Source organism: Myotis yumanensis, unplaced genomic scaffold, assembly GCF_028538775.1.
Source record: "Myotis yumanensis isolate MYYU_CA2020_CCGP unplaced genomic scaffold, mMyoYum1.0.hap1 SCAF_2, whole genome shotgun sequence".
Classification (NCBI taxonomy): domain Eukaryota; kingdom Metazoa; phylum Chordata; class Mammalia; order Chiroptera; family Vespertilionidae; genus Myotis; species Myotis yumanensis.
The window spans coordinates 47,079,130-47,106,621 of record NW_027223753.1 but is presented as its reverse complement, the minus strand read 5'-3'; the positions used below and the strand labels follow the sequence as shown (position 1 = coordinate 47,106,621).

At 40.9% G+C, this 27,492-nt stretch overlaps 1 protein-coding gene across 3 annotated transcripts in view; it reads right to left on the bottom strand.

Moving 5' to 3' along the window:
- Window positions 1-27,492, bottom strand: part of DNAJC6 (DnaJ heat shock protein family (Hsp40) member C6) — a 122,105-nt gene that overhangs the window by 82,717 nt on the left and 11,896 nt on the right. The window contains exon 1 of one of the 3 annotated variants that reach the window (XM_070405291.1): window positions 6,561-6,853. The exons of the other annotated variants lie outside the window; for them this stretch is intronic. Within the exon in view, the coding sequence (XP_070261392.1) occupies window positions 6,561-6,753 (193 nt within the window). The 5' untranslated portion in view covers window positions 6,754-6,853. Of the gene's footprint in view, window positions 1-6,560; window positions 6,854-27,492 lie in introns of those variants that run through there. 3 annotated transcript variants of the gene reach the window in all.

Here is a 27,492-nt window from a genome sequence, read left to right as displayed (position 1 = left end):
TAGTCTGTAAAAATAAAAAAAGTAAATCTTTGGTGTTTCTTTTTTTCTGCTGAAAAACATTATCTGGATGATGAATCACACAATAGATAGTAGCATCAAAAGAGCCCAGTCTTTTGGTGAGCTAATTTCTTTACATTTGCACATGAGAAAACTGTTGGGGGTCTGGGACTATGTGTTCATCATCTTTCTCCCCCTTCTAGTGTCCTTGCACATAAAACATGCTCATTATTGAATTGGTCTAGCTTTTTGCCAACAGTTTAATTTATTTCAAGTCTGGCCTCATTTCTGTTAAAATCTAGCTGTATGATTATTTTTAATTTGGATGGACATATTTCATTACAAATGCCCTTTTAAAAAATTCAAAATCTATTCATGTTTTCATTCATTCAACCAGTATTTATCAGGCTCCTAATAAATACCAAGCAGTAACAAGAATTGAAAGGTGAATAAGACCCATCTTGGCTCTGTATTTCACTTATAGTCTAGAGCCCTGGTCGACACACTGCAGCTCGCGAGCCACATGCGGGTCCTTGGCCCCTTGAGTGTGGCTCTTTCACAAAATACCTGCTCTTCCACAAAATACCGACTTCTGCGCATGGGCCACGAAGTTTCAATCGCACTGTATGTGCGCGCCCGCACGTGGTATTTTGTGGAAGAGCCACGCTCAAGGGGCCAAAGAGCCGCATGTGGCTCGCAAGCTGCAGTTTGCCGACCAACCACTGGTCTAGAGCAGTGGTTCTCAATCTCTGGCCCTTTAAATACAGTTCCTCATGTTGTGACCCAACCATAAAATTATTTTCCTTGCTACTTCATAACTGTAATGTTGCTACTGTTATGAATCGTAATGTAAATATCTGATATGCAGGATGGTCTAATGCGACCCCTGTGAAAGGGTCGTTTGACCGCCAAAGGGGTCGCGACCCACAGGTTGAGAACCACTGGTCTAGAGGGAGAGACAGTCCAGACAGACAACTCAATGTGATGACAGCTGTGATAGAGATGTATAGGCTGCTGTAGGAGCATAGAGAATGGCCTCTCATGCAACCTATAGGGCAGCGGTCACCAACCCGTGGTCCACGGACCACTGGTGGTCAGTGAGGTCCGAAAGATTGGCGACTGCTGCTTTAGGGTTTAAGGATACTGAAGCCAAGTCCTGAAGAATGAGTAGGTGATAACCTGAAAATGTGGATATCACAGGGTGGGGCAAAAATAGGTATACATTTGTGAGAACTCAAAACACAGATTTTAGTCTTGTATTATTATTTATTAATTATTGTATTGTTTTTCCACACAGATAACTGTAAATCTACTTTTGCCCCACCTGTATTTGTTAAAAATAATTTTTGTTTCCAATCAGATCCATACTAAACAGGAAAGTAGTTCAACATTCTTCATTTCTTATACTTTTTTTAAAAAATCAAACCTCACCCAAAGATAGGTTTTTATTGACTTTAGAGAGAGAGAAACATCGATTGGTTGCCTCCCATACATTGTCTGACTGGAGATCGAACCTGCAACCTAGGTATGTGTCCTGACTGGGAATTGAACCCTCAACCTTTTGGTGTATGGGATGGTGCTCCAACCAACCGAGCCACCCAGCCAGGACCATTATCCTTATACTTTTAATTGAACTACTGCTTTATAGCTTGTCATTATGAATTTGGTAAGTAAAGCCTAATGTTGGAACACTTTAGTGACTTAAGATTGGGAGTTCTGCTTTTCTGGATCCTACTTTCCATAGAAGGTGAAAGGCACACAAGAGAAATATGGGGTTTCTGGGCTAATGAACTGGGATCGTTGAAGTGCCATTGGGATATCAGAGGATTACCTTTGAATGACAATCTTTTCTGTGAATAATTCCAATGAAGATAAAGAGAGCCAGGGCAGGTAGAGAGCTCCGCAAGTTACATATGGCTGGACGGGCGCTCTGGAATCTGCCACTTGAGAATCTGTTGACTTAGAAAGTCATTACACTTCTCTGAACATCTGTCACTCTTTCATCTAAAGACAGATGGGAAAGTTGAAGCAGATAATATTGTTTCTTTTTCAACAATCTAGCTATCACTAAGTAGCTATTTTACCTTGAACAAGTCTCCTGTCATCTCTAAGAATATGTTTCCTCATCTGACTGGAAGGGCACAGACAGCAATGGGAAGAAAAATTGCAAATATATTATCATGTTGTTTTAAGCTCCAAAGTAAAGCTCTATTATGATTCTCCTTTTATGATGGGGAACAGGCTTAAATATTGTCTAAATTTTATAGCTAGTAACAAGAGTGAAGAGGTTCGATCCCAAATCCCTAGGCACATTCACATGCTGCTTACTTTACCTATTAGAATTCTGGGTAAATGAAATGAGATTACTGTCCACGTGTTCAATCTATTACAAATAGCTATACACGTATAAGGTATTGTTAAGACTAAGCTTTAAATTCTCTAGAGGGACCTTGACACATTTTCTCCATTCATAAACATTTCTGTTAAAGCAAAAGCCCCCATGAACCACCTATCTTATGCAGCATGTCACAGCACAATCAGCTGAATGAATGGGCAGAGTACTGCTACTTTAGAAATGATCTATGAGTTTAATTAAATATCTTAAACAAATGGATAATTTACACTGCACAAGGCCACTCATTGAGGATCTCAGAAGAAAGAACTATCATTAGACAAGACAGATATAGTTGCACTAGTAAATAAAACTTGCTACCCACTGAGAGAAACCCCATTTTCTGGGCCCAATCCCTCATCCAAACCAAACAGCATCCGCCTAAATTGCATTCTCAATTGCACATATGCACCAAAATAGTCATAAAATACAGAGTAGTGCCACAACAAAGCCATAGCATTCCCCTAATTAGGAAGAGGGGGTGAATGGAGGTGGGGGTGGGGAGGGGAATGAATTCCTGCAAGTTCTTCACATAGTGCTAGATTAAGCTGAAGAATCAACTCCTAATATTAGCATTTCAGAGAGGATAATATCCTATATAATAAAAGAGAAAGATGCAAATTGACCGTCCCTCCGCAATGCCCACCAGCCAATCAGGAGTGAGTATGCAAATTAACCAGACAAAGATGGCAGGCTAATTTGCATATGTAGGTGCCAAGCGGCCTGGGTCCTGGGAACATCCTTGGAACCCAGGCTGCTCTGAGCCTGTAGGCCCACGTGTAGGCCCTGAGTGGCCAGGGTCCCAGAACACCCCGGCCAGGAGTGGCCTACAGGCGCCGGCACCAAGCAACCCGGGTCCCGGGACAAGCGGCCAGGGGCGCCAAGCACAAGCGGCCATGGGGCGGGAACTTCCGCCACAAGTTTCTACCCCACAGCTGCTTGAGCATGCGCCTGCGCCAAGTGGCCTAGGTCCCAGGACACCAAGCAGGCTGGGTCTGGGACAAGAAGCCAGGGGCGCCAAGCAGGCTGGGTCCCGGGACAAGCGGTCGGGGGCACCAAGTGGGCTGGGTCCCAGGACAAGTGGCCAGGGGCACCAAGCACAAGTAGCCACGCCAAGCGGCCCAGGTCCTGAGACACCAAACAGGCTGGGTCCCAGGACAAGCAGCCGGGGGCGCCAAGTGGGCTGGGTCCTGGGACAAGCAGCCGGGGTGCCAAGCGCAAGCAGCCATGCCAACCAGCCCAGGTCCATGTCCCCCAGCCCAGTGGACACAGCTGGACACACCCCTAGCTCAGTGGACACAACTCAGGGGATCCTCTGCGCATGGGCTGCAGAGGAAACACCTTTTCTTTTTTTTCAAACATATATTTTATTGATTTTTTACAAAGAAGAGGGGAGAGGGATAGACTGTCAGAAACATTGATGAGAGAGAAATATTGATCAGCTGCTTCCTGCACACTCCCCACCGGGGATGTGCCCCCAACCAAGGTGCATGCCCTTAACAGGAATCAAACCTGGGACCCTTCAGTCTGCAGGCGGACGTTCTATCCACTGAGCCAAACCAGTTTGAGCGTAAACACCTTTTCTGACCACACACTGGCTAAGCTCCCTGTACGGCACCACTTGCAGTGTTCTAGGTAACTTGGGTTATAAGAATCCAAGAAGGTGATCTAGGGTTTTTCCACCACACTCCTGGAGGAAAAAACGAAGGTCTGCTGATGGAGGGGCTAAGAAATGTCATATCCTGCCCTAACTGGTTTGGCTCAATGGATAGAGCCTCGGCCTGCTGACCGCAGGGTCTGGGTTCAATTCTGATCAAGGGCATGTACCTAGGTTACAGGCTCCTCCCGGGCCGGGGCCCAGGTCAGACCTCATACAGGAGACAACCAATCAAAGTGTCCCTTTCACATTGATGTTTCTCTCTGTCTCTCCCTCTCTCTTCCACATTCTCTATAAATCAATGGAAACATATCCTCAGGTGAGGATAAAAAAAGAAAGAAAGAAATTTCATATCCTATGAAAGATACATCTTGAAAATGCCTAAAGAAAGTTGTCATTTTTTCATGGTTAAGGGACTGGAGTCCATGTTGATGAAAACACCTTGGCGGCTGTGGTGGCTGGCAGTGGCTGCAGCAGAGGGGTGATGGGGCTGGTGCCTTCCCCTGATCAGCCCGGTTACCTCCTTCAGAGGGAGGCTAGACTGTGGCTTAGGCCCACTCCCCAAGTGGAGCAGGGAGCGGGCCTAAGCCATCAGTAGGACATCCCCTGAGGGCTCCCAGTATGTGAGAGGGGGCAGGCTGGGCTAAGGGACCCCCCCCCCCCCAGTGCACAAATTTCGTGCACCGGGCCCCTAGTTATTAATAAAATGCTTTCCCATTATAATAGTTTATCAAGGCAATTCATTTTTCTTTCAACTTATTGAAAAACTGATTTATTGAAAAAAGATAATCTTCAAAAAACAGGACTTACCATAGGGGGCTGTGTGTTTGAGTTACTGTCCCCTAGAGGCCAAAAGTGTCTCTCTAATTCCCCACAGTGCTTAGCACAGTACCTGGCAAATAACAAGCTCAGGAAATATGTGTTGAATTTATTCTAGAATGTAACATATTTAAAAAAAATTCTAATTCCAAAAGTGAAAATCCTTATAAAAGTTTAATACACAAAATTTCATAATTCTTTCATTTCCCTGAAGTGGGGCTCCTCCATACTCATTTGGAAACTGTTCATTTTCATTTCAGTTATTTGTTTACATGTCCACTATGTTCCAGAAAGGATTACAGTGGCATCATTTGGTGTACATGAGTCTTTATTAAGATTTAAAGGAGACAATATCTAGTCTAAAGATGGTTTGGATTTTGATATATCACAGATTTGGAAAAACGTAAATCAAATAACCATGTACAACATCAATACCAAAGCTCTTGAAACCATCAGTCCCTTCTTAGCTTCAATTTAAAATGATCCTGAGAGAACATCCCACCAATACCTTATTTAACTTCAGTAAGTGCTTGCATGGGTAAAATTCATTTTCAGGCCAGAGCAGTTGAACATTTGTTAACAATATTTCATTCCATTTATGGGATGAGAAAGAAAATGATAGCCCAGCGACTGTACACAATTAAAGAAGTAAGCATTTGTTTGCAAAGTGGAGAGGAATTAAATTCGGCTTGGTTTCATTACTTCCCAAACAACCCAACATGAATCTTTCCTCTGGAGTCCTCAGTTGTCCAGAATTAAAGTTATCAATGTAGAGGAAACCACTGAACACTTCAGTTGTAAGTTATCTCTATGTGAACACGCCTTGTACCCTGGTTCCTTGAAAAAGTAAGGAAACAACTATAACACTATGCCTGGTCCAACATGGATATATTACATGGCTGTTTTGCTATGGGAGTCACTAAAAGAGCATTTTCAAGAGCAAAATTCAACTTGCTAAACTGCTTTATAGGAGATGGTTGCAAGCCCAGATACAAAATTTGGAAGCATTTCCACTTGCCTTACATGAAAAGGTTTATAAAATATTAATACACTCAATGCAAATGGCTAAAGAAAAACAAGCTCAAAGACAACATGAAAAAAACAACAACACACAAACTTTCATTGTGCAAATCATGAAAGCTGTGTAAGAGCTCTAGATCCCAGGAAAAACTCAAGAAACAGCATCAACCCTAGCAGAGAGCAGAATCGAGAGGGGGGGGATAGAGCTTTACACAATTGCAAATAACATCAGCATTACCAAAACAACTGGAATAAATACCGTCTCCAGGCTGCTAAAACAATCAAAGCACTAGCTCCTTCCTCTCTCCCGCTCCCCTAGCAGCATAGTGAAAGCAGCTGCCTCTCCCCGCCCTCCTTCCCAGCCTCTCCTCGCGCCACCCCTGCCCCTCCCCTACTCACCCCTCCTCTCCCTGGCTCCCAGCAGGTGAATTCAGCAGCCTTAGCGAGATTAAGAGGCACTCACTACGGTCACTGGGCCTCCAGGCCAATCTAACATTTCCTCGCTCCCTGGATTAGAGAAATTAGAGACGCGATACCCTGGTGGTATTAGATGCCTTGGCCTCTACCGGGCCTCTCCCAGGCCAGGGCTGGGGTGGGAGCCTCGGGCCAGTGGACTGGGCCGCGTCTGGAGGGGGCCCGCGCAGTTCAGCCCCGCGCTCCCGCCGGCCGCGCTACCTGAGCTGTCCATGGTGCTGGCGCGGTCCGGAGGCTGCCGGGCGGGACTCCACGCCGCTGCCCCGACATTCACTCTCTGCTTGGCGCCACCCCCGCCGCTCCCGGCACTTAAGTCCCCGTTACTGTCCACCAGCTGCAAGGATTCATAACCATCGTTGCTGGTCTTTTTCCGGTAGTTCCCGAGGAGACTCATGGGCAAGCCCAGAGACAAGGAAAGAAATCAACCTGGGAGACGGATGGAGAGGTGGAAGGTGGGAAGGACTAAAGGAGAGATTTTTTTAAGGAAGAAAGAAAGGAAAATTATCAACTGCCCGACATGACGCAAAGAGGAGGGAAAGAGGGAGCGGCCTCCGTAGAGGAGCTGTGCGGGGCGCAAGAAGCCACCGCCCTGGGCAGACCGCAGCTCTGGGCGCCCGGCGCAAGGGAGGGAGGGAAGGAGAGAGGGAGGGAGCGAGGGGGCGGGCGCGCGCGTCCTCGGTGCCGCCACCGCGGAGCCGCCGGCCCAGCCGAGCTCCAGGCTCCCGGCCAGCCACCCTCTGGCTGGAGAGTGCCCGGAAGCAACCCTAGAGGTGTCGCCGTGTCCCCCGCGAAGCAGGGCAGCTCCAAGCGCGGCTGGCCCACGGGAAGGAGGACAAGAGAGGGAGTGAGGGAGGGGAGAGTCTCGGGGAGGTGGGCTGCAGGCGGAAAACGGGGCGGGATAGGAGGGGGAGGAGACGACTGCTGCCGGAGGAGTGAGTGTTGGGTAAAGAAAGGGGCTGGGTGCCTCTGACTGGTAAGCTTTGGGGATGAGGGGGTTTCTTGGTAAGATCCAGGCACGCCCATTTCGTATAACTTAACCTATATTTGCTGGAAGGTTCGGCAAGTCAAAGCCACCCCGACGGTTACCGTCCTGGAGGACTGACTTGTAACTCAGATGAACTGGCTATTTGTCTGCTAGGATAGAAAGAAACAGCCGTATTTTTGCACATTTCACATAATGGGAATGATCCCTAAGGGAGAGATGGAAGAGCTAGCCATTCTAACGCTAACGTTAGAAGGCAATTGGGGTCTGTTCCACCTAGTGAATGTATGTGACTGTTTAATAACTATTTGTTGAAGCAATAAATTGGGGAAGAAGAAAGGTGGGGGGGGGGGGGGCACGGTTGAATCCGGTGCACTTTCAGATCTGACATCATTTACCTTGGGACCTGGAGAAAGGACCAAACCACTCGGCTGGCTTGAGGGGATAGTTGGGAAGCCAGCTAAACAAGGATTTTCTTTCCATTTTCTAGCCCCTCCCCCCTTTTTTTTCTTTCATAATTTTGGGCAAAGCAAGCAGTCACTTGTTATTAGAGGAGAATTTATCATGAAGGTAATGAAGCTTAAGGGTCAAGGCCCCTTTCTTGCCGAAGCCCCTTACAAGACCGTGTACCTACTCTAACATTGGTGATTTCATATTTTTATTCTTCAAGTGGACCCCAACATTGTGTAAGTTTCAAGCCTTATAAAACTTGGATATAACTGTAATTCTCAAAATGTAATTACCAAACGTTCATTTTCACCTGAATTAATAAGACTGCAGAAGTATCCATCATTCTCATTTCAGGAGAAGACCAGGTGAAAATCTTGATTAAAAAGGAACCTTTTCCCTATTAGGGTTTGGAATGACTAAATGAAAAGCTTTTCCAAAGTCATCTGACAGAGTTTCATCACCAAAACAACACGAAAAAGGTACATGTGTGTAAAATTTTCTTAAATCTACACACAAAGCTAGTTTTGCCTTCTCTCCTTTCCTGGCTCTCTCTGGCTATTATGATTTTGGTCTCCTAAGGACACAAAATCAAACTATACATTCCAAGAGACTTCAGTCCAAATCATCTGGGATCCAAAGAGTTTCCTGGAAGCTCGAGCTCTACATAGGTCTACATAAAATAAATTAATCGGGTTGGGAGACGTTTTCTGTTCAAGGATCACGCAAATGCAAATCCTTGTGGGAAGAGGGTGAATCGGTAGAGAGGCCTAGATTGTGTAGTAGAATTGTGCACCTGAAATCTGTATAATTTTGTTCATCAGTGTCGCCCAAATAAATTCAATTCTTTGAAATGCTGTCTTATGGATCCTCCAGCCCCTGGACAGCTGCTTTCCTAACTGCATTACCTGGTGAAGGTATGATCTGACCTGAATCCCAAATCAGTTAATGCTCATTTACAACATCAAAGAACTTGAGTGGTGATGGTTAAAATTGTAATAAAATTTTAAACACAAATTTTATACTTCCAATTTTTCAAATCTGTCAGATTAAGCTATTTTAGTTACTTGACAGAATATTCTGTAAAGTCTAGTAAATAAATCTTTTCCAATTATATATTAAATAATCTTTTTCTGCACATTTCCTTCTCATTTAATTCATTACTGATCCACAGGGAGAATAAATACCCAGAGTTCATCATGTGCCTTGACCAATTCTGGATTTATAATCACTGGATTAAGAGAATTTAGAGAAGATCATTTTTGAAAAGTGAAAATTATTATTTTCAAAAAGAGTACTCTCAGTTATTTTTTGCTGAACTGTTTTCAGAGTTGCAGACATGTTGCTGGAATATATTTAGGTGAAACATACTTTTTAATAACTATCTCCCCAGTTTGCAAATTTAAAGAAAAAACATGAATGGCTACAGGGATCACTTTATTTTTTAACTTTACTCTTAATTTAATATTAACAAAGTCAATTATAATAACTCTTAATAACCCTACAAAATTAGAGCTATAATGAGCATATCAGGCCAGCTGGTGTGGCTCATTGGTTGAGCATAGTCCCATGCTCAGGTCAGGGCACATGCCCGGGTTTCTGGCTCAGTCCCCAGTACGGGGCATGTATGAGGCAGACAATGGATGTTTCTCTCTCATCGGTGGGGTATCTCTCTTTCCCTCTCCCTTCCTCTCTCTCTAAAATCAATTTAAAAAACACATATTTTTAAAAATATAGATAATCTTTTAAAAGAACATATTGGGGCAGGAAAAACAATAGCTGGATTCATTTACAACATTCTAAAGACCAGTATGGGTATACTCGTTGACATTGGAATATATACCAATTTCAACACTACTCTATAAAACAGAGCATAATAAAAGTACCTAAAACATATACAGTAATTAACATCCTTATTATTAGTATTATTGATATGGCTTGGACACGGCTCTACCCTCAGTGTTTGACAGTCCTGGTTTCTCCAATGGGAGGAGCTCAACAAAGGCTACATATTACTGTTTCCAGGATGACACTAATGGAAACTTCTCTGTGTGATTCTGAATGAGAACTTGCACTTAAGGAAGGGAGCTGGCACTGGTAAAACCCAAGGTGAACATTTAGAGCTAAACTCTCCTGTTTCTCCCAGATCGAGATTGCTCCATAATCACCTTATCTCAAGAATGCCACACGACGCATGGGGGCAGAGTCACAGGATTAGATGCCCTCTTCGGGGGAGAGCATTCTTTCCCTTCACCTTTTTATTGCTGACTTCAGTCACTTTCATTAACTTGGTGAAGATCATCCACACTGAGGACTATTCAGGAGGCAGGGCTCTGTTTCTCCCCATCTCCTCCACCCCCAAAATGCTCTCATCGCAGCAGATGTCACACTACTTTTGTGGTGGGGGTAGGAGAAGACAAATAGATGACACAACCCATCAGGGATTATGATCTTTGCTTTCTGATTTCCAGGAACGATAATATATTGCTTACGATTGAGGTTCTGGAACCATATTTCCTAGGACTGAATCCTACTTCCTCAGAATCTTAACTCTCTATGACCTTGGGCACGATACTTAACCTCTCTGTCTCACTTTCCTCCTCTGTAAAATGTGTGTAATAATAGCAACATACAAGTATGGTTGTAGTGAAAATTAAATATAGTAAATGCTTAACAAATGCTATTGTCGCCAGGACCGGTTTGGCTCAGTGGATGGAGCGTTGGCCTGCGGACTGAAAGGTCCCGGGTTCGATTCCGGTCAGGGGCATGTACCTGGGTTGCGGGCACATCCCCCCGTGGGAGATGTGCAGGAGGCAGCTGGTCGATGTTTCTCTCCCATCGATGTTTCTAGCTATCTGTCTCTCTCCCTTCCTCTCTGTAAAAAATCAATAAAATATATTTTAAAAAAAAAAACAAAAAAAACAAATGCTATTGTCACTGTTGTTCTATTATTTTTGTATGGGTAAGTCACTTTTTCAAAAACACACTTTCCTATCTGTAAAATTAGGCTAAATTCTGTCCTGCCTACTTAAAAGATTATCATTATGATGTATAATAAGAAAAAAGCGTCATGTAAAATGTGAAGTGACTGTTCTGCCTTGGGTTTTTAGGCATTTTCATGCATGTCTTTCCCATTAGATTTTGGACTCCTTGGTGACAAGAATCCATGTTTTGTCCATGTCCACCTCAAACTCATTAGAAATTGAGTAAATATCTATTTAATTAATAAATTTAATGAATAAATAAAAATGTGTTAGCATTAATCACCTTGTCTCATGATTTTTTTAAACTAAATGTTGTGGTCTACTAGATTATAAAATAAACTTGGCAATTCATGACCTTTATTTTAATAAAAACGGAACAGGTTGGAAAACATCAGTTTGGGCATATGGTAAGATACTGTTTCTTCAAATACTATTTTGGGTTTCTGGTGTGTGTGTGTGTGTGTGTGTGTGTGTGTGTGTGTGTGTGTGATTCTGCTCGAAAATGACATAAATATATTTCTCACCATGGGTCCCAGTATTAAATGTTTGAATGTCTATATATGACAGCACCTCCAGTACTGAGAGGTCCTAGTTTTCCCAAATTTTTTAATCCTCACCCAAGGATATGTTTTTATTGATTTTAGAGAGAGGGGAGGGGAGGAGGGAGAGAGAGAGACAGAAACATCGATCAGTTGCCTCCTATATGCGTCCAATGGGGGATCAAACCTACAACCTAGGTATGTGCCCTGAGAGGGAATAGAACCCACAACCTTTTGGTGTATGGGATGATGTTCCAAACAACTAAGCCACCCAACCAGGGCTAGTTTTCGCAATTTTTAATGACCTATACACTGTGACATCTGAATTCACTTGGATAATTGGACAACAGAGAATCCTAGCTAACCAGATAATAAATGAGGGCAGAGCTTCTACTGTGTTCTCTCTGAGGCAAAATGTATTGTGATTAGGTTTCTAAAATACACTTCTTCAATTTTCTGCTTTAGCTCATATAAATCAATGGATAGAATTGAAACTTGCTTTGGCAACACGCCTCAGGTGCATAATTCAGATGATCTCCTTATTGAATAAGGCCTGTGGCTATAGTTGGTACAAGGTACTGAAACTGAAAGCAAGGTACTCCAACTGGCCCTCAGACATATTTTGTTTGTGCTTTACTTTTTTAAAAAAAATTTTTTAGCTTAGATGCCTTCACAGAAGGTAGATAGGCTTCAGTTTGAGTGCCACATTTCATCACCACTTCCCAACGTATGATACCCAGTCTGTCCCGCTCATTCCCATCATCAGTCAGCCCTTGCACAGTGTAGTGGCCACAGCCAGAGGAGTAACACCACCAAGACAAGTGCCAAAGCCACAGCTATAGGCCACAGTCCAAATGAAAGAGCAATAGGCTGGGAATCCTCTCCCGCCTCTATTATTAATCAGCAGAGTGGCCTTAAAAATCATTCTCTTTCTCTTAGCAATAAAATTGAAGGTATTAAATCACACGATTTTCCTACCCTTCTTAAAACTTTACTTGTCATTTTCCTCTTTCTCCTTCAAATGAAGCCCAGAGGGGAAAAACATGACCATTTAAGTGTTCCAGTAGCTAAGTCCCAGTTAATCTACGTTTTTCTATAGAACACACACATAAATAGTGGCAGCTGACAAGAGTTACACATAGAGCAGCGATTTTCAACCAGTGTGCCACCAGAATTTTTAAAATAAGCAATACCTGACTGTTTAGTCAGGGGCACTGACCTCTTTTCCTTTCGACTGTCAAATAAAAAAGTGACAACTGCCTAAACAACAATACCTGCCTGGTGTGAATGCCCTGTCTTGAACCATAAATATATAGGTCATATAATAGAGCTGCATCTTATTGGTCACATCGCATACTAAAGTTGCGTCCGATTGGTTAATTCTTGGTACCAGAAATCCTTACATACACGTAGAGGCACCTGATTTTTTTTTTTTAAAGTTACTTTGGAGCAAAAAGGTAGGTAATTATTATTTTTGTAAATCAATCAAAATGATACCTTTTTTGTCAGATCGGCAAAACATAAATTTTTTGGTGTGCCACAGAATTTTAGTAATTAGTTTATATGTGCTAGGAGATGAAGAAGGTTGAAAATTGCTGACACAGAGCAGTACAACAAGATAGACAAGGAAGTATGCTAGGAAAAACTGTGTGAGCTGATGCTTAATAGAAGAAAATCTCAATTATTCCTACAATATTCCTGAGGAATGAGGTTGTCTGTTCTGGGTGCCTGATGGGAGTGCTAAGTTTCCCAGAAAATAGGACAGGTTTTTCCAGGCAGGATATATTTTTTAAGATAATTCCCTGGCGGGGGGGGGGGGGGGGGGGGGGTGGAGGACAATTCCCCAAAACCTGTGCTTTCTTAAAGCTCTAATAATAATAAAAAACAACTGCTATTGGTTACTTACCATTTGTCAGGTACCTTAACTACTCTAACTATCACCTTCCCAACAACTCTGCAAAGATATTATCCTTATTTTGAGGCAAACTGGAGAGGTTGAGTAACTTGCCCAAGCTCACACAGCTACCAATCACTTAGGATTCAAACTCCAGTCTTTCTGTCCATGCTTTGGCCACTGCACCAGACTGAAGAGGTGGTTCTGGTGGTCAAAGTGAAAGCCAGAGGATGCCTTGGTCATTCCTGGTATCTGTCCTAAGTGCGGCCGGTGAAAAATGGTTTGGACACCTTGTGGGAACTACCCTTGCTTTGCTCCGGGTTCTGCTCAGTGAAACCTGAAAGTTTTCAATTAATGTGTCTTCCCAATAGGCAGTCTCATTTGTAAGCTTCTGGGCTAGAGGAATTTGTATGTTGTGCTCCTGAAAACTGATACTTTGTTACTCTTTGGTCTCCTTTTAAATCTCTAGAAGGAAAAAAAAATCTTTATTTTTCATTAAAAGCAAGTTTCTAGCTTTAAAAAATAAGCTTGGCCTCTGTGTTTGCACATGTATGTGTACAAATATGTGTGTATGCAAATTAAGAAGACATCGAGGCATTGTGGAAAACGACTAGCTTTGGGGGGAAAAGTACAACAATGTTTAAGTTCTGGACCTGCCACATGTAAGTTTTCTATAATCTGTTTATCAGCCTCATTTTCTCTATATAAAGTTGGGCAGACTACTTTTCTTCCCTCATAGAAAGAATCAAATGAAATAAGGTACATGAAAGCATATGATAAACACTAAAGCCCTATTCAAATACTGTATTTCATCATGTCTAAGAAATCATCCATTTTATCTTATTTTTTAAAAAAATATTTTTACTGATTTTTAGAGAGAGGGCAAGGGTGAGAGAACATCGACTTGAGAGCGAAACATTGATTGGCTGCCCCCTGCATATCCCCCACTGGGATCAAGAGCCTGACTCAGTGGTTCTCAACCTTCTGGCCCTTTAAATACAGTTCCTCATGTTGTGACCCAACCATAAAATTATTTTCGTTGCTACTTCATAACTGTAATGTTGCTACTGTTATGAATCGAAATGTAAATATCTGATATGCAGGATGGTCTTAGGAGACCCCTGTGAAAGGGTCGTTCGACCGCCAAAGGGGTCGCGGCCCACAGGTTGAGAACCGCTGGCCTGACTTTTCAAGGACAGGCTCCTGGTATAACAATGTTACACCTACATTACCATTTCAAGAGTAACTCCTGGAAGCGCCTGTCCCTTTCATCTGTCATCTTATAAGCAGGGAAACTTCAGTTTCTCAAATGGACAGACACCAACAGACTACCATAAGCTAGCTCTGTGCTCAACTATTATCAATCCTGGGGAAAACAGACTCAAAAATTTTGCATGGTCAACAGTTTTCCAAAGTCAGATGCAAATCTACACTGAAGTGAATGTTTTCCTAAATGCTAGATACTCCCATGTTTGGCCCTGAGCTCATTATATAAGATTTTATGCTCAAGATCCCTAAAAAGTGGATGTAATTCTTTTTTCTTTTTTAAAAAAATATATTTTATTGATTTTTTACAGAGAGGAAGGGAGAGGGATAGAGAGTTAGAAACATCGATGAGAGAGAAACATCGATCAGCTGCCTCCTGCACACCCCCTACTGGGGATGTGCCCACAACAAAGGTACATGCCCTTGACTGGAATCAAACCTGGGACCCTTGAGTCCGCAGGTCAGCGCTCTATCCACTGAGCCAAACCAGTCAGGGCTGGATGTAATTCTTCTGTGCCTAAAGGTTCTGAGCCCTAGAGCATGTGGCAAATCCTCTACAATGTAATCCCTTTGTGCCTAAAGGTTGTGAGCCCTAGCGTATGTGGCAAATCCTCCACAATGATGATGAGGAAGGCAGTGGTCACCCCAGATGCATACAGAGCCAGTTCTCAGGGTGCTGAATCTCCAGGCAGTTTCTAAGACACCAACCCACTGCTGCCCACTTGACTACATCTAAAGCAGGGAAAGAACCAGAATTTCCTGACCACTAAATTAAGAGCCTAGGTTTCTCATGTATTTACCTATCTAAATGTGAAAGGTCTTTTGAGAAGGATTACCATGGCCATGTCATACCTATGGAGACCAGGGCTCTGAATACAGCTGAGCATGGGCTAAGCAGTGATTGTCAGTGATCCCCAATGTCCCTTTCCATCTTCGATGCTAATAGAACCCTTGATCTTTAGCTGGGCACAAGGTCATACAGTATAAAGAGTATATTTCTCGGTCTTCTTTCATGTCTTGGACCTGTCACATGCAAGTTTTCTATAATCTGCTAGGTGTGCGCATGGGACTACATTGTGGTCACTAGACTATAAGTAGAGAGGATAAGTGCAGTTTCTGGTGTGCATCCTCAAAAGGGAGTTCAGCTGGTGTGCTCTTCTTCCATTCCTTTTCTCTTTCTTCTGGTAAAATATGGAGCTCCAACAGGTGTCTTGGACCACGAGATGACCTTGAAATGGAGGACTTTGACAATGAAGCAATAGAATAGAGGAACCCTGATCCCTAGAGAACTATGGCAGCCCTATACTGATTATTTCTAGACTTCTTAAAGGTGAGAGAGAAACAAACTATTTTGTTTTAAGCAATTTTTATTTTTCTTTGTTGTTGTTGTTGTTGTTAGGTGCACCCAAACCTAATCCTAACTAGGATACAAACTACAAGCTAACCACTGGATTTTATTTATTTCCCACAACATTTGCTGGGAACAACATAAAGTCTCTGTGCGCATGGACAAATTATTTAACTTCTCTATGCCTCAGTTCCCTCATCCGTAAAATAGTAGCATCTCTGGGCAGCTGTTAGAGTTGCATGATATAAAACACATAAAGAGCTTAGCACACTGCCTGCCACGTGAAGTTCAGTGAATGTTACCTTTGTTATGTCTTGTCATTGTCCTTTGACTGATACGCGGCTGAGTCCACTGAGCATAAACCCAAAGCCAGTGATCTCTCCGCCTCACTCTGCTACGGAGATACGGCCCTCCTGGCCAGAGCCACCCGGCGCTGCAGAACCCTGACCAGGCCATCGGTGAACTCCCCAGAAGAGTTGCCTTTCCTTGGAGTGTATCTTTTTTGGTTGCCCAAACAATCTCAGTGCAGTCTGGGGCATTTTAAGCCATCAAAGTCGATACAGAACTTACAGCAAAGTGTCAACACTTATGCCATAGTGATTCTGAGTCTCTTTACATCAATATGGCCAAATGAGAGAGTATGACTTGTCTTTTGTGCTAAAAGTAAATGAGGAAGTTTGAGTGATAGGTTGGGCATCTTATTATACTGTGTGTTGTGTGGTGTTTTGTTTTGTTTTCCTTTTACTTTCTATTGTGGAAAATTTCAAACATATACACAATACAGAAAATCATATAATGGATCCTTTGTACCCATCACTCAGTATCAACTATTACCACATCATGGCCAATCATGTTTTACATATATAGACACCTAACTACTTTTAAGCAAATTCTAGATTTTGTATCATTTCATCAGTAAATAGCTCAGTATGTAGCACTTTAATGTTTGTAAAATGCCTACTATATTTTCTCTGTACTAGAAGCAGGACAAGGTGACATTAATCTGTCTGCTGAGAAACTAAAGCTATCCAGCAGGTGCCTTTGAGGAGACTGTCAGTTTTCTTATTTCCCAGTGGAAATGACATAGCAGTCCATTCAACTCCCTGTCCCCACTCTCAGCACCCCCCTCCCCAGGCCCACAAACTCACCTCTTCAAGCACTAGTTGTGATCTTAGGCCTTGCTACCCAAGAAATCTAGAAATCAGTCTGGAATTGAGTTTTTCCAACATACAAGAAATTTCTGCAATATTAAACTTGGATGGAATTGTAAAGGGTAGACCAACCCTTTCAATTTAGAAATAAGAAAATTGAGACAGAGAAGTGAGCAAACTGATTCACATTTGATCTTTTAAAACTGCAGATCCAATTACGTGACTCAGCAGCTTAAAACCATTCGAGGGTTTCCATCACCCTCAGTCTGAGGTACTGGACGTAATGGACCCTTTACATTCTAAGACCAGATGTGTCCCTCTAGGCAGCCCTCTCCACTTTCCCCCTTTCCCCATGCTGCCTTCAAGTCTGCAGGGCTTCTTTGTGATCTCCTGCTTGGCCAATTCCTGCTTGCCCTTCAGATCCCTGCATAGACAGCACTTCCCCAAGAAACCATCCAAGTTCTCAAAACCAAGTTAGATATGATTTCATGTGGTCCCATAGAACGTTGTACATATTTGAACATAAACTTACAACGCACTACATTGAAATTTCCTGTTACATGTATGACTTCCCACATCAGATTGTGGGCCATGTTTGGTACCTAACTCCATGCCTGATAAATGCTTGTTAAATGAATGACTACTGCCACTTGGAAGAGTCCACGAAAGACATATGGGAAACTGCTCTGTATACTGCTTAGCACCCAACGAAGGTTAACCATTGCATTTATAACTGTGTAAGGCCACAGAGATACAACTATACTATATAGGGGACTGACCAGTCCATATCAGAGCTCTTAGTATTCCATCACACTGCTTAATATGAATCCAGCCAATAAAGTTGTCAGTAATTATAAATAGCAGTAACTATTTTCCTATGCAAATAAAACCACTTCTACTGGGTTAAGGAAAACACACAGACTTATAACCTTTTAAAATCATTTTAGTTGGAAAATTTTGACTTTTTTATCTCAGTAGAAAATTCATACACTGCAAATCATTTTTTTCTGAAAGAATTACGGATCATCATTTTAAAGATTATTTCCTTTGGGCTAGATATTGTTTATGAATAAAAGAACATGACACTTTCACCTTTGGCTCTGAAATCACCAGGCCCATGTGGTACAGAGTACAGGGAGCCGTGTGTTGGTGAAACACTAGATGGGGAAGTTCTCAAAAGAAAGCGTTAGATCACAAATTACAAGAACAAATTGCCCAAGTTGTGGTAAGTATATTTTAAGCTCCTCACTATTCAGATGATGTTAGAGCTTTTCTATAACCTTTAAACCTTTGCCTGCAAGACTGGAGCATAGTGGTGTTGGTTTTCTATTCAAGAAAGATGTGAGTACGGCATTTACCTACATCGCCATCTTGACTGGAAGTCCCTCCAACTTGTTTCTTAAATGTATTAATAACCTACTTTCTATATCTAAGATTTTAAATTTATGTGCATCACCTCCCTAGAGTTTCATCAAGCCCAACACATTCCTCTCATCAGTTCTGCTATAGTTTTTGACATTTATCCAACAAGATGAAAAAGGTGGTCTATGGGCTTTCCAACCCTAAGATGGTCACAAAAAGCAAACAAACAAAACCAGATGACCACTGTTCTATCTAACTTGGAATTTTGCTATCCAAATGACAGATGCAGAATACTAATTAACAAAATGAAAATCAGGTTCTGGTTTTGTGAGAGAATAATACACACACAGGAAGTCAGTTTCATGTAGCACATATTCACTGATCCCCCAAGTTGCTGGGGGTACAGGATACATTAAATGATTCCATAAAAATATGCTGGGCATCGACTTTGTGATAGGCATAGTGCAGTGTGAAATGACTGATTCAAAGTGATTCAATGGCTGGGCTGTAAGTAGGAAAATCTCAGATGTCTTAACTTTTAGAACAATCGATTTTTCATTCCCCCTGGATGCCTCATTTCTTTAAAAATCTAAAATAATCCACCAAAATAAACAAGGAAGGCAAGGAAGGCAGGGAGGGAGGGAGGGAGGGAGGGAGGGAGGGAGGGAGGGAGGGAGGAAGAAAGGAAGGAAGGAAGGAAGGTAGGTAGGTAGGTCAATGTGTGCTCTATCCATTATATCATTTATTTACTCTGAAACTTGAATTAGCCTCCTAAATAAATAACATACTTTCCTGTTAAGTAGAGTTTGAATTGTTAAAAGTGCCAGTATCTAAATCTCCTTTTAATAACTGAAGGCCAGGTTATTGTTATGAAATATTATAAATTTTGTAGTATTTTCAGACACTAAAAATGTAGAAAGTTGGCAGTCATGTTAACTGAAAAAAAAATGATCTCAACCAAGTAAAACACATATATGGATACATAAAGATATCACAGAAAGGGAATACACTCAAGCTTTAACAGCAGTTATCTCTAGGGATGGAATGATAGAAGGTTCTTACAGTTGTTCTTGTGCTTTTTGAATTTTCATAATTTCCTTTTGGGAAACATATACTTTTAAATTACAATATATTGAGTACTTACTACGTGTCAAGCATTATGCTAGGTGTTATAAAGCAGAACACAGGGACGGGACCTGGAGTCAGAGAAAGCCTTCAAGAAGAAGGTACTTTTTGAAAGAGTAGAACTGAGCCAGGCAAAGCGGAGGGGAAATACACTCAGGTGGAAGGAACAGAATGTTGAGAACTCAAAATCCAGCCTTTGAGGAATTAAAATAAATCCAGGATGACAAAATGATGCACTTATCAATTCCAAGCCAAGTTATATGTGTGTGTGATTGTGTGTGTGTGTGTGTGTGTGTGTGTGTGTGTACAAAATACCCCCACCACATCCTCAACAGGCCACGCCCCATAGAAGCAGGAGGAAAAGAGGAGCTATCTCCAACTGCTTCTTTCTCCTTACTGCCCCCCACCACTCCAATTAAGGTGAGTCGGCTCTCCTGCATCCCCCCCCTCTTGAGAGCCCTCTCCTTTAATACTGGTTTTCAGATTTTACCATTTAACTCGCTGCAGCAGGCATCACAGCTGAGTTCATTCTCTGCACCAACACCCCCGCCCCACAACCCCCAGTTTGGAAAAAGTTTTCTAAATTTAAACCACACAGCACCAAACTAAAAATGGCTTAGAAAGGGAAACAAACTACCTTGTGCTGGGCTCCTGTTAGATTTCACAGGCATGAATTACCCTTTTTTCTAAGCATATGTAGTCAAATAATTCTTAGGTCATAAAATAACCATCCCCAAGTTCTCATGAGATAAAAGTGTCTGTTTTTAAATGACCAGGGAAGAGGTTGAAGATGGCAAAATAGAGTAGGGAAGTTAAGTGATGACTCATGCAAGATGCATCTGGGGTTCTGCGAATGTCATCCAGCTCGCTGTTAGTGCGTGCTGGGTTTTTCCTCACCCCCTTTCTGAAAGGTAAGAAAAGTAAGACAGAACTAGAGTCAGAGGCCTGAGTGTCAGTCCCTATTGTATGAGACACTCCCCCAACCCTCAAGTAAGTTTCCCCTTCCAAGCTTTAGTGTCCTCATCCCTAATCATTCTGGGATTGGAAGCTGAACCTGATCAGTGGTTCTCAAGCTTTTTTGCCCTTGGCACTTTTTCCTTTTTTTTTTTTTTTTTTTTTTAACAATAGCATGTTAGTTCTTTTAAAATTTTCCACAGAAGTGTAATAGACATACTGAAGCATGAATCAAATCATGTGTTCAGCTCAATGAATTTTCACAAACTGAATGTGCCTAAAAAACCAGCATTGGAGTAGAGAGACACATCTGAAAAGACTGAAAAATAAGTGCTTTTTTGGTTGTTTAGTTAATTCTAATACAACATTTGGGGTAACAAGAAAAACATTCCCACATTTGGGTAAGGCACCGATCACCTGGTCACCCTTCAGTTTTAGGTCACACTTGAATAGAGCTATTTATTGCCCTACCCTAATTCCTAGAACTATCATAGTGTATATTTGAGAAGGAAGGAGAGCCTAGTGCAAAAAGATGAGATGAATGAGTGAATTAACTGACCTTGGATTTGAATTAACTGACCTTGGATTTGAGATTTAAGGACATGGGCAGAGTGACATGAAGCCCATGAGTGTGACCAGCAGCACCTATACATAATCCTAAATCCTGGGAAGGATGTTGAAAAAATACCTACTCAGCTATGGTAAAAGGCTGGGTGAAAGCTATGCTAACAAATTTTATGGAATGTTTTGTAACTTAATCATTCAAGTTATTTTGTATATTTTAGAATTGCATTAAACTTGGGAGGTGAGAGTTGACAATTCCAAATTATTAAAAAAACAAAAGTATTAAACATTTGAATGTAGGGTCAGACTCACGAAAATGAAAAAGTCCATATTCTTTGGAAGAAAGCAACAAAAATTTATAATCACTTCAGAAAAAATATGGGTAAAGAAGATACAGACAAGCTTTGAATAAGCAAGAAACAGTAACTAGAGAGCCCACCACCCCACAGCCCCTTTCACTAATAAACTTTTTTTTAAGTCTGGAAAAAAAAAAAAGAAACAGTAACTAGAAATCAACTGTACATACCGTTTATTATTTATAAGATTTTGAAAATGTCATTGGTATCTTGGTGTTTTGCTCTGCTGATTTTATTTTGTAATATAGTCCACATTTTTAATTTATTTAATTTATTTTTTAAAGATTTTTTATTGATTTTTAGAGAGAAGGGAAGGGAGAAGGAGAGAGAGAGAAACATCAATGTAAGAGTGCAACAGAAATACAAAGGATTTGTATTAATTAGTTGTTCAATACTATGAACAACTATATCCCAACAAGCTGGACAATATGGATGAAATAGACAAATTCCTAAAAAAATACAATCTTCTAAAATTGAATAAGAAAACCTGAATAGGCCAATAACAAATGATGAAATAGAAGCAGTTATCAAATAATTCCCAGAAAGCAAAAGTGCTGGTCTGGAGAGCTTAACAAAAGGAAGACAAACAATCCAATCAAAAAATAGACAAAGGACCTAAATAGACACTTCTCCAAAGTGGACATACAGATAGCCAAGAGACATATGAAAAAATGCTCCAAGTCACTGATCATCAGAGAGATGAAAATTGAAAAGACAATGAGGTATCACCTCACACTTGTCAGAATGGCTACCATCAAGAAATCAACAAATGACAAGTGCTGGCGATGATGTGGAGAAAAGGGAACCCGTGTATACTGCTGATGGGAATGCAGACTGCTGCAGCCCATTATGGAAAACAGTATGGAGCTTCTTCAAAAAATTAAATATGGAGCTCCCATTTGACCCTGTGATCCCACTTCTAGGAATATATCCTAAGAGATCCAAAACACCAGTCAGAAAGAATGTATGCACCCCTATGTTCATGGCAGTGCAATTTATAATAGCTAAGATCTGAAAATAGCCCAAGTGCCCATCAGTAGATGAGTGGATAAAAAAGCTGTGGTACAGCCTGGCTGGTGTAGGACAGTGGTTGAGTGTCGATCTGTGAACCAGGAGGTCACTGTTTCATTCCCGGTCAGGACACATGCCCAGGTTTCGGGCTCGATCTCTGGTGTGGGACATGCAGGAGGCAGCCAATCAATGATTCTCTCTCATCATTGATGTTTCTATCTCTCTCTCCCTCTCCCTTCCTCTCTGAAATCAATAGAAATATATATATATTTTTAAAGCTATGGTACATTTACACCATAGAATACTATGCAGCAGTAAAAAAGAAGGATCTCTTACCCTTTGAGACAGCATGCAGGGACCTGGAGAGTATTATGCTAAGCGAAATAAGCCAGTCAGAGAAAGACAAGTATCACATGATCTCACTCATATGTGGAACCTAATGAACAAAATAAACTGATGAACAAAACAGATCCAGAGACATAGAAACATGGAACAGACTGTCGAATCTCAGAGGGAAGGCAGGGGTGGGTGGGTGGGAGGAGATCAACCAAAGAACTTGTATGCATATATGCATAACCCATGGACAGATAATTGGGTGGTGAAAGCCTGGGACGGGTTTGGGGGGGAGTTAGAAGGGACCAATGGGGGGAAAAGGGGACATGTGTAATGTCTTATACAATAAAGATTTATTTTTTTAAAAAAAGAGGGTAGTTTGTGCACAGCTCAATCTCATTGCTATAGATAGGTCTAAATATTTTTAAATGAACTATTTATATCTATAAAACTCTAATATGCAAATTGTCCCCTTGGGAGTTCAACCCAGAGACCGGGAATTCGATCGCTTGCTATGACATGTGCTGACCACCAGGAGGCAGTGCAGAATGACATGTGCTGACCACCAACAGCCAGCAACCCGGGAAGGGAGGCCCTGGCCAGCAGATGGAAGGCTCCAATTGGCCCCGATCACGGGTCAAGCCTAAAAACCCTACCCATGCACGAATTTCATGGACTGGGCCTCTAGTAAACATATAATTGAGTATATAATCTCAAAAACTTTTAATGTTGGGTCAAACTTTTTTAATATTAAGGAGGCCAAAATAAAGTTTTTATAAACTCCAGGTAACACAAATATACATAAATATATTACATATTTTATAGTTCCCTGTTTAGTATCTCAAAATGAAACTCAAAGATAAAATAAACTACGTAACACAACATATTGAAAAATAAGATATATAATGTACCAACTATAATGTAAAAGAGAAGTGGAAGACAAGTTATCTATTTCTACAAAAGGTAAGTGACCAACCATACGTCCGTCTGACTGCCCAACCGACTGACTGGCCAGTACATATGATGTGCACTGGCAATTTAAAAATAAACGTTGACTCATGCATGTGCAATATATATAAAGCTCTCACTGGTGCCAATCGCACACATGTTTCCATCTGTCATTGTCAATCATGAATTTGGTTGGCAGTTCTATTATAGAGAAAAGGCAAATAGTGATATTAAAATATTTCTTCTAATTAATTTCCTTTCAATGTGCACGTATCTGTGCACCAGGCCACTAGTTTATAATAAAACAATATGCATTTCAATATGTAAATAATTAAGCAGGATTATGTCAGGGAACATAATAAAGTAGTCACATACATGCACTTGTATGTACATTGAATGAGACAGGTGTGTTGTACTGTAATGTCAAATGCAAGTGGTGTCACTTTGGGTAAGTGATGTTCTGAACAAAATTAAGTACAATCTTTCCTCGAGTCACACAGCATTTTTAATCCTGGTCATTTCAGTGTATATATAAAACCAACTTATGTTCTAAGCTCAGAAAATTATAGAAGGTTTTTACTTACCTCTTCAACAAAACATTTGAAAGTTGCACAAAACATGAGATAATTTGTCATGGGACAGAATAATCTGGAACATTCCAGTACATTGAGCATTTCTGGTGTCTGCCCAGTGAACGCATATTTCCAGTTTCCCACTGGAAGTAGTTCCATGCCCATTTGTGAACCACCAGACTTACCCAGGCTGTAAAACCAGCTTTATCACATACTAGCTGTGAGACCAAAAAAAAATCACACAGCCATTTCACAGATTACCCAGCCAAAATATCACTTCCTCAACCCACACAGTCATAAGAAGCAATAACAAAAAAATCCTGGAAAGAATCTGAGTTCTCTAAAAGTATCAAAGTAGATGTGATGGTTAAAAAAATGCACAATGTTTTTGGACTTCCTTACACTTATTTTATTTTGAATTACAGACTTGGGTATGAACACCAGAGTCTTTTTAATAGTTAGGGCCTAAAAGTCTGGATCTGACCGTATTCAAACTTTCAAACAGACTCTATAATAAAATTCAATAGTAATCAAATTATTTCAGGAACTGATTAGCCAATGGGAAGGGTAGTGAAGTTACGGTTAATTACCATGTTTGTCTATTATTAGATAGGAAGGGGAATAAAAAACAGATGTTCCTGATGTGTTTCAAGACAAGAGCGGGCCTTGGATATGCAGTTTCCACTTGCCACTAGCATAGACCAATGCTCTAATCCTAGTTTTAACACATTAAAATATGCTATACATAACTTCATTTGCTTACAAAATGTCATGTTTGTTATTTTGAGATAAAATATAAAAAAACAGCAGAAAAATCGAAAGAACTATTTGTCCTGAAACCTTGTAGGAAAAAAAATTTCCACCCAAATTTTCAAATTCTCCACTCCTATCCTTTCATAGCTGTTTCTAAAACTTTGTTGTATAAAATACTCAGAGAACTTACTAAATAAAAGAAAAATTTGGAGCTGGACTTAAGATGTCTTTGCAAATAAACACAATCTAGAAAATTAGTCAAAAGCTATCATTCTCTAAGGTTCACATTTCCCTTTTATAACAAGTAATTTAATTCTAATAATAAATGATGTTGAAAATTTTATTCAAAGTTCTACACGTCGCCATGCTACTTATTCTCAAGCCTTGTCTACCAAGTGAATGAATGGTTTTGGAGATAAAATGGCCTGGGTTTGAATCCTAGCTCTGCTACTTACTAGCTGTATCCCTGTACACAATTCCTAATCCATTTTTTTACGTATAAAATACCCCCTACCTATCAATGTTGTGACAATATGTAAAGCTCTTTGCAGACAGCTTTTCATGTACTACTTATTAGTTAAATAGAAGCTATGGTTATTATTATAACTAGCTGTCATGTTTGTTAATACCTGCTTATTAACTCATTCAACTATTTTCTTCTTAGTAGCCTTATACAAATTTTTTTCTGGCTTAAAAAGCCTTTTGAGATATGCTGGGTAAATGTTACACAGTGTCTCTTGTATAAAACAGCCTCAGCCCAGTCAGTGTGGCTCAGTAGTTGAACCAGGAGGTCATGGTTCGATTACCAGTCAGGGCACATGCCCAGGGTTGCAGGCTCAATCCCCAGTAGAGGGCTTGCAGGAGGCAGTCGATCCATGATTCTCTCTCATCACTGATGTTTCTATCCCTCTCTCCCATCACTGATGTTTCTATCCCTCTCCCCCTCTCCCTTCCTCTCTGAAATCAATAAAAATATATTTTTAAAAAAGAAAATTCTTCTTTAAAAAAATAAAAAAGACAGCCTCGCCCAACTGTCTTAAGACAACATATACCAAAAATAGGACAAAGAATGACATTTATTAAACTACAATTTAACATTTACTGAACACTAGTCATGTGATGGTAGCTTATAAAAATTCAGTTTCTCCTACCAACATCCTGAGTATTTATTTGCCTCTGTCAATCTCTTTAAACGTTACCTCTCTTTCTTTTTTGGTCTTTGCAAGGAGAGTTGACTTCTGAAAAAAATCACATTTTAATAGTTTTTCTGTAGTACTTTTCAGCACAAAAACTCTAATTTTTAGTATATTTATGTTTCATAGTCAGGTCTCCAACTGATTCTTTGCAACCCACAAAGAGTTCTCATGGTATGGTTAGCATGATCACACCCGCTCTTCAACATGCACACACACATACTACATACACACACACACCACGTCACATCACATTCTCAGCTGGTCTCTGTCAACACTTAACCACCTCCCAGCATGAAAGGATTCTTTCATCTCTAAGAATTTAGCTAGGAAGAGGTTTGGGAAAAAATATAATAATTTATAACCTGTTTGGGGGCTTATACACCCTTTGAAAATCTGAAGAAAACTATAAATATTCTCATATATAAGCAAAAAGGACATGCATATAAAATTGCATTTCACAGACTCCTTGCAAACTAAATTAAAGAAGTTATGATTTATTTCAGTGTTTCTCCTTTTGACTTAGTGAGGATTCACAATGGGAAATAGAACCTGACGTCAATATAGCCCATACTTACCTACCAAAACAAACGTAAATATCTAAAACAGAAGTTTCCGGAAACAATATTTACCCTTACCATGTGCAATGGTTTCTACCATTTTCTATTCAATTTCATCTTTCTAAGTGTTGCCTGAGGCTCACTAAATGGCTTTCTTACTGCCCACAATCTGAAGAACAGTGAGCTGGTCTAACATTTCTCCATTTTTGAAATAAGGAAACTGAGATCCAAAAAAACAAAGTCCTAGGTCACGAATGAGTTTGTGGCGGAACAAGCCAGAAACCTAACTATTCTGACTCCCAACCAAAGGCTCTTTTCGAAACAAAGTGAAACAAAAGTTCCAAATACCAACTCACTTCAGAAAAGCAGCTGGGATTCCAAACTGGAAACATGCTGTTACACTGGGAAACCGTGTAACAGCTTCACCTCCAACCCCTGGTGAATATTAACCACAACCACCGCCTCCAATTCAGACAGCCTTAATTTTTTTTCGAAATCATGCCACTGGCCTAGCATGACATGGCATATAAACAAATTTGTTCTTTCTAGGAACCCTTTCTCCAGCCACTGAAAACAACACAGGAAACGCCAACGTTCTTCTTGAGTTCATTTAAAATAGTTCTCTTACACACGCACAGGTTTTGTCTGTCAGAGGCTGGCTTAGAAACAGTAGTAGGTAGGCCCTCTTCCCACTTACCAGGCCCATGCATAGCTGTTTTCTTCCCGGCTAAGGCTGCTTCATTAAAATTTTAACATCTAAACCACATGGATCAATACGTGGATATGAATGA